Consider the following 7,326-nt stretch of genomic DNA (forward strand, 5'->3'; position numbering starts at 1 on the left):
AATTACAAGAGAGAGCCTAAAAAGACAACAAAACCACAAAGTATCACATGTCGATGAAATGCATATTTATGAACTCAAAGTTAATGATTACTACTCCCACTAATGCATTTCTAACTCTGAGATTTGATTTATTTTATTTTTAAAGCAAGATTTCTAAGATTGCCAGCTTTACCAACCAGTAAGCCATGTTTCAAAAATCATGGATGGTGGTGAACCAAATCAAGCTCCTTATAGCATTTCCACACTAAACACATTGTTCTTTTGCACCCTCTGCCACAACTTCAAATTAGATCAATTACAAAGTATTTTGGAAAATCTGAGAATTAAAATCTGAACTGTCTATCTGCTATATATTGCCACACACTGTCAAATCACCACGGAAAAGTCTCCTTCCCCTTGGAAGAGCTGCTTTTGAGCAAGCTCTTACGCTCACCCTCGGAAGGTGTCAAGGGAACGCAGGCGCTGCCGCGAGCCCGAGCTCCATGACTGCGGGGTGGGATCACAGTTAATGGAGTCTGTTGTGTTCGGGGATCCGAGCTCCTTTGGGAACAAACCAGACACACGAAAAACAAGTCAGCAGCTGCACCAGCTGACAAGGGAACAAAGGATAGTAAACTGCAAACTTTCACACACACTGTCTTTATTCTCCCTGTCTTCCTTTTGTCTACTTCTAACCTCTTCCTGGTATCACCACATTGCAATAATGCTTGCACATGCTCTGGACTCTACCTTTGACAAGGCAGAAACAAGAATGTAGTGAAATGAGCCTGTGCTTGAGACTCATCAGAGCTGGGTCCCCTCCAAATCAGCCAGAGACTTGCCAACACTCTGAGTACTGCTTTACTACAGAGCTGAGTTGATCCAGTTGCTAACTCTCAAACAGGACCCCCCCAAGCCATCAGCACTTGACTGACACCACAGACAGACTGTTTCGAGATTGTGTAGAGCTCTGCTTCCAAGTCCTTTGCTTCTAGACAGGTTTGGACCTCTTAGATATGAAGCCCAGACTGTGATGAACTATCTACATTCTACTACAAAATGAGGATCCCACAGAAATGGCGGTTCTAGGGGTGCCAGAGAAATTCTGACTTCATTTTTTTGCTAAATTCCTGCTGTGCTGGAAGCAGCAATGAAGGCTGTGATTTCCCTTACACTGACTGTGTTAGAAGGGGACAGTATTTTCACCAACACATTTGTTTCAAAGGAATTCAAGAGGGCACAAAGCTGAATGTTCAAAACTTGCAAGAGCTTTACAGGGAATCCACTACACTTGCCTGGAAACCCAGTCTAACACTCTCCACTGACATAAAATTGCTTATCTGACATCAACACAAGATTTGCTAAGGGAAACACACACAAGGGGAAGATGATTAGTAACAAACAAGTCCCCAGATGTCCAGATAGTGTCTGTTTCTCAGAGATGCAAACACTACAAAATGCAGACTAAAGATACTGTGGTCACTCACGGAGTTAATCATACGATCAGTTGCTCTGGGATTCAGTTTCTTGTAAACCCAGTTTCTGACTGGATCAATTCTGAAAATGAGTAACAGTTTAAAACACAAAACAAAGCCAAAAGTACTTTATAGTTAATTTCACCTTAATAGAAGCTATTTAGCAGAATAAACCAGAAGTTTTGACAGTTCCTATTTCTGTTTTTACAGCCCACATAGGTAATACTGAGATTCAGGCAGCACCTAGGATCTCAGTTAAGTCCAGCTATGGAAATACACTGACACAAGCTCATGTCTGGGGGTTTTATTCTCGGGTTGCTTACAGGCAAAGATGATTTACACCTTTCAGTAAAGGGTAGAAGGTTGCATTTGTTACATGCACTTTGGTCCCACTGCCTTGGATTACTGATCCAGAGCTAGACAAGGAACAAGGGACATGAGGGTGCAGCAGGGCATTTGTGAGCTTACAGTGAACATCAGCTGCTCTGCACACAAACTACCAAGGCTGCAAGATATCCCTCGAGTGAAATCGCATTACTCTGCACTTCTTGCCACATGTGCCACAACGTGCATATGGAACCTGATAACAGGATCTGATCTGCAAGCAGGGTGACAAGTGGGACTCCAAAGCATTACCACACTGAGATGTGTGGTCTTAAATTGGCACGTGCAAGGAAGAACCTCACTTACTTCATTAGAAGGCGCCCAGCAATCAGGAGAGCAAGGATCCCCATGTAAACCAGGAAAGCAAAGAGAATAGCTACATGAAAAGGGAAGAACACAACTCTATAAATGATCTAACAAAACCATTCAGCAACCTGGGCTTAGCCAAGTGTGACACAAACACGACACAAAGCCCAACTCCCCAATCATTATCCCCCCCTTCTCCATGCAATATACATCCCAGAGGAAAAAAAACCCACAGCAAAACCCCTCAAACTACCGAACACAAAAGCAGGTTAGTTTCAAAGTGCAGTTCAGTGACTCCACATCTCGGCATAAAAAGAGCAAAATAAAACTGCATTGCATCACAAGACACTAGTGAGAGAAGAGCTGATGTGCTGTGATATGTTCTGAAGAAGGAAGTAGAGGTCTAAAAACAGCCTCAGTGTGAAGAAGATAGGGGAAAGGGCAATGCACCTAGTTAGCAAGCACGGAGAATTTTTCTTTACAGTTAGGAAACTGGAAGAACTGAAGAATAATGTAATGGAAAAGAACAGACATAGACAAGAGTTTGAAACAGTCCTGGATAAGAGATGAACAAAAAAGAAGGTGGTTAGGTTCTAAATTAAAAGTGCAACAACAAACAAAAATCCAAACAAACACTGTGTGACTTGTTTCCCATTTTGTGAGAGAAGACAGAGGGAAGAAGAGGGAGGATTCTGCATATATACAAAAACATGCAGGGAAACAGGAAGTAGTATCTCCCTCCAGACACATACCCATTGATTTTTCTGTACTAATGCCCGCTGCAAAAATGTTGTGGACAGACAGGATATCATGTGAAGAGGCCTGATCCTGGTCAGGGCCTCAAGATGGGTGTATAAAAGGAGGCAAGGATGTCAAGAAAGAAGAGGAGCAAGCCCATGTCAACTCTCCAGCACAACATGAGTGGCTGCACAGGCTTCTTAGGAAGCTGGTTCTGCTGGGAGACATGTGGGTTGTAGAATGAAAGGGAAAAAGAGAACTCTACATACGAAGGTAGCTGTTGATAGGGCCTTCATTGATGATTAGGTCACAAGAAACATTTTGGTTGCTTGTACTTATGGTCTTTACCACAAGGGAATAATTGCCAAACTCTCCAAAATGATACTGAATCCTGCAAATGATAAAGGAAACAAAACTTGGTGAGCCACCCCCAGTACATGCAGGTACCACTGCAGCACTCAAGGGGGCTGTCAGCCCGAATGCTTTAGGAAAGGGGAGCCAAAAACTTGGACCAACACTGTGATCTAACACGGACCTTGCCTCTTCCAAGCATTACCCTCCCCTAGCCCAGCACCAATTCTGTACCACACATGCACTGCCATCATTTGTCTTCTTGAACTAGAGACTCCCTGCAAGAGAAACCAGGTGCTTGCACATGCTGCCTCAATGAACACCCTTTTTGCTCCTGCTTGCACCTAGATCCTTTCAACACAAATCCAAAGTACACCACTGTTACAGCAGCGGGGTGAAGACTGAGCTCTAGGTCTAAACAGCTGGGAAAAGGAAGGTGATGAGCAGGCAGTGAAGAGGCACATGGCTCCAAGGGAAAAAAAAAACCCAAAAACCCAAAAACCAACAACAAACCAACACAAATAGAGGATAGCGCTAGTACTCCCTGGGGCTGGGCCACCTACTTGCAGAGATCTCTGTCACCCATAGAGCTGTTGAGCAGCAGGGTGAGTGGATGCTGCGTATCAACCATTACCGACGCCGTGCCTGGTTTTCTCAGGCTCTCGTTGCTTGGTGGGACAAACGCCAGGAACTGATACAAGCACTGTGGAAGAAGAGGGTGAAGGGAGCTCATTAGTGCCAAAAGAGAGTGAAAGGGGGCTCTGCCTTGCATGGTGGCAAAGACAAGGAAAGATGCCACGGGGCTGGAGCATCTCCTGCTGCGGGAATTCCCTGGGTGCTGCTCGAAGGTAAAACCGAAGCGAAGCGACCTGACGAAGCCCCGGGGAGACGCCGGAGATGCCGAGCAGCCCCGCCGCTGGCCGGGCTGTCAGAAGCGGAGGCCGGGGGTGACCCCTGCCCGGCACAGCCCCTCACCTGGTGGCAGGAGCCGGAGCGGGCGGCGAGGTTCAGGCCCGGGGCGGGCAGCTCGTTGCGGACGAGCAGCAGCGCCTGGTCCATCCGCCCCGACCGCCGCCGCTCCGCCGACGCCGCCGCCGCCCCGCCGCGGGGCCCGGGCGCGCCCTGCCCGTCGGGCTGCGAGAGGCCGGGCGCCATCAGCAGCGCGCCCAGCGCCGCCGCCACCGCGGCCACCAGCCCCGCCGCCGCCGCCATCGCGCCGCGCTCCGCCCCGGGGCGGGGCCGCCGCCGCCGCCGCCCCGCGCGGCCGCGCTTCCCGGTGTTTTCCGGGGTCAGGCGTCCCTGCCCGCGCCGCCCGCAGCTCGGGCCCGCCTGCGCGGAAACGCGGGAGGATGCGCCCCACGGCGAGCGTCGAGCTTGCAGCCGCCTTTAACACGTCCCGCTGCCACGCGTGGCCTCTCGTCGTAGGCTGGAGGTGCCGGAGCGTGGTGCCTGCGGGACGGCTGGGCAGCCGGCACTGAAAAGCCGTACAGGCGTTCATCCCCGTGCTGGGAAGAGGGAACTGCTTAGCCTCCGTCTTTCACGGAGGATGCGGAAGGCACGGCCATGGAAAAGAAACCGCATTTCGTTAGGAGGGAGTTTCTTCCCAGAGAGGTGCCATCCATCTCGCTGGCGTTATTGCTTGCGGCCGTCCTGCTCCTTAATGCCCTTCTCTACCTGTACCTCAACAAGTTTCCCAGCTCTCTGGGACGTGTCGAAACGGACTCTGGCCTCTGCCCTTTTGGGCATTTCAGATTTGGAGCGGTGAAGAATTGTTCCCCGTGGCTTTCCTGCGAGGCCATAAATAGGGAAGTCAGGAAACTCAAGTGTGTTGGTGAAGGTGCTGTGAAAAAGGTGAGTTTGGATTTTCTTTCTTCTCTCCTCTGCATAAAGAGCTTTCACAGTTTGCTGGCTAATTAGCGCCAGCACTGCTGTTATGATTGTTCTCTCAGCAGCTAGGCATCGGGGACTGCTCATAAGGCGAACCCAACAGGGACGAGAGCATAACCTGGGCCACCTCTCTGACACCAAGCGACATTCAGCTACACAAGCAAAATCACCGATTGGTACAATCATGGCAGAGTGAGACTGGCTATTTGGGTGATATAAAATAACTTAATTCGTATGCATTGTCCATTTCAAAGAAAATGTAGGAAATCGTGATATAACTATGGCATCAGAAGGGGCTCGTCGTGACAGGTACACGGCTCTACCTAAAGCTGACTGTGCCTGGTGACTGTAATTTGCAGTTGTGACTAACCGGTCACAGGAAGAGGTTAGCAGCAGCCGGTAGCTGTTTATCGAAGAAGGCTCTCCACATATCTTATGTATTTCTTGTGTGTTCTCAGGTCTTCCTTTCTGAGTGGAAGGAAAAGAAAGTGGTCCTTTCACAGCTCACCAACTCAGAGCTGAAGGAGGACTTTCTCCATGGACTGAAGATGCTGAAAGCCCTTCAGAGCAAGCATGTTGTCCGGCTGCTTGGCTACTGTGAGCAGCAGTTCACAATCCTCACTGAGTACCATCCTCTTGGTTCACTGAGAGGCCTGAATGAAACTCTCCACATTCCCAAATACAAGGGCATGAACACGTGGCATCGCAGGCTGATGCTTGCTATAGACTACGTGAGTGTCATTCGGTACCTGCACAGCAGCCCCCTGGGCACCTTGGTGATGTGTGACTCGAATGACCTGGACAAGGTTCTCTCCCAATATCTCCTAACAAGTGACTTTCACGTTCTGGTGAATGATTTGGACGCTTTGCCTCTCGTGAACAGGAGTGCTGGCAGGCTGGTGAAGTGTGGTCACAGGGAGCTCCAGGGTGAGTTTGTAGCTCCTGAGCAGCGTTGGCCCTACGGAGAAGATGTGCCATTTGAAGATGACCTCATGCCTCCCTATGATGAGAAAACAGATATCTGGAAAATCCCAGATGTCTCCAATTTTTTCTTGGGCCATGTTGAAGGAAGTGACATTGTACGACTGCATCTGTTTGACATCCATGCAGCGTGTAAGAAGAAGGACCCGGCAGAACGGCCCTCTGCCCAAGAAGTCTTAGACACCTACAGGAAAGTTTTAACTCTGCTTATTCGGGAGGCAGCCATGCCTGGTACTAGAGAAATGTTATAGTGAATCACAAGGCAAACAACACACTGATGTTTTAAGTTGATGTCCTTCCTATTTATGTAGCTTGCCTGATGGGCAAAATCTCTGTCCCCAAAACTGAGAAGAACAGCTGAACTTGTACCTCTTGATTAAAAGAAAAAAAATTCCCCCAATTCAATAGCTCTGCAAGCTTTCCATTGGCATGTTTAATCTACCATTGGAAGAGGAGGGGAGAGAGAAAGGAAGTTGTGTGGGTGCAGGGGAAATTTGTTCCTTAAGAAATGATAAATTTTCTTTTGTAACATTTACACAAAATATGTTTTAAAAATTACAGAAAACCAGCTAAAAAATATTAAAAAGAGTCTCCTCCTCTTGTTGGTGGAGACTGGAGAGCAGAGACCATGGCATGTCCCCCACAAGCTTTGTGCTGATTGCTATGGCTTTGGCCTACGTTGTATCCACAAAGATACAACATCTACAAAAGTAGATGTTGTATCATCTACTTTCCCATGTAGTAAAAGCAGCGGTCACTCAGAAAGGACTATCCCATTTCACTTCAGGTTTTGGTGAGCCCCACTGCTAGAGATGCAATGGCAGTCTGTCCCTGCTGCCTGGGGCACAGGTTGTTTTTGGAGCCGTATGGCCATTCCATTGCTCTGTGGGCTCTGTATCCCACATCAGCAAGTGTGTGGCCACTCTTGGAAGCAAGATGATGCTGCAGATTCTGAAGAGTCTGCTTACAGGTTCTTGGTTTTCAAGCCTTTGTCCTGTGGTATTCCCAGTTTAGAGATGAAGCTGTCAAAAGCAAGTCTCTCGCTCCTCTGTAATCCACAGAAATGCTGAACACTTAGGAAGAGAGCTGAAGTGTGTCTCTTTTTCATTCACTTATGCTGGCTTAGTGTCTTCATGATTTGATGGAACAAGGAACTGAAAGAGAATAGGACTTCCACAGCAGTGAGCACTAAACACAAGCTTTGGAAAAGAAAATTCCTGTATTC

At 48.3% G+C, this 7,326-nt stretch overlaps 2 protein-coding genes across 2 annotated transcripts in view; one reads left to right on the plus strand and one right to left on the minus strand.

Moving 5' to 3' along the window:
* Positions 1-4,445, minus strand: part of HGSNAT (heparan-alpha-glucosaminide N-acetyltransferase) — a gene marked incomplete at its 5' end in the record, with an annotated part of 11,274 nt that extends 6,829 nt beyond the window's left edge. The window contains 6 exons of the mRNA XM_084204012.1: positions 434-540; positions 1,467-1,536; positions 2,145-2,214; positions 3,152-3,273; positions 3,797-3,936; positions 4,209-4,445. Of these exons, the coding sequence (XP_084060138.1) occupies positions 434-540; positions 1,467-1,536; positions 2,145-2,214; positions 3,152-3,273; positions 3,797-3,936; positions 4,209-4,445 (746 nt within the window). The remainder of the gene's footprint in view (positions 1-433; positions 541-1,466; positions 1,537-2,144; positions 2,215-3,151; positions 3,274-3,796; positions 3,937-4,208) is intronic.
* A 144-nt stretch (positions 4,446-4,589) lies between these two features.
* Positions 4,590-6,504, plus strand: POMK (protein O-mannose kinase). Its single transcript, XM_084204465.1, has 2 exons — positions 4,590-5,084; positions 5,579-6,504. Exons 1-2 carry the CDS (start codon positions 4,797-4,799, stop codon positions 6,350-6,352), a joined length of 1,062 nt encoding a protein of 353 aa, XP_084060591.1. The 5' UTR covers positions 4,590-4,796; the 3' UTR covers positions 6,353-6,504.
* The last annotated feature ends 822 nt before the right edge of the window (positions 6,505-7,326 follow it).

The sequence above is a fragment of the Fringilla coelebs genome (assembly GCF_963513975.1).
Source record: "Fringilla coelebs genome assembly, chromosome: 4".
NCBI classification, from domain to species: domain Eukaryota; kingdom Metazoa; phylum Chordata; class Aves; order Passeriformes; family Fringillidae; genus Fringilla; species Fringilla coelebs.

What these genes read in the sequence shown, in the direction of transcription:
- POMK (XM_084204465.1), top strand. Translation starts at nt 4,797, where the DNA reads ATGGAAAAGAAACCGCATTTCGTTAGGAGGGAGTTTCTTCCCAGAGAG. An exon ending in GTGAAGGTGCTGTGAAAAAG is followed by an intron (nt 5,085 to 5,578) that starts GTGAGTTTGGAT and finishes GTGTGTTCTCAG; the next exon opens with GTCTTCCTTTCTGAGTGGAA.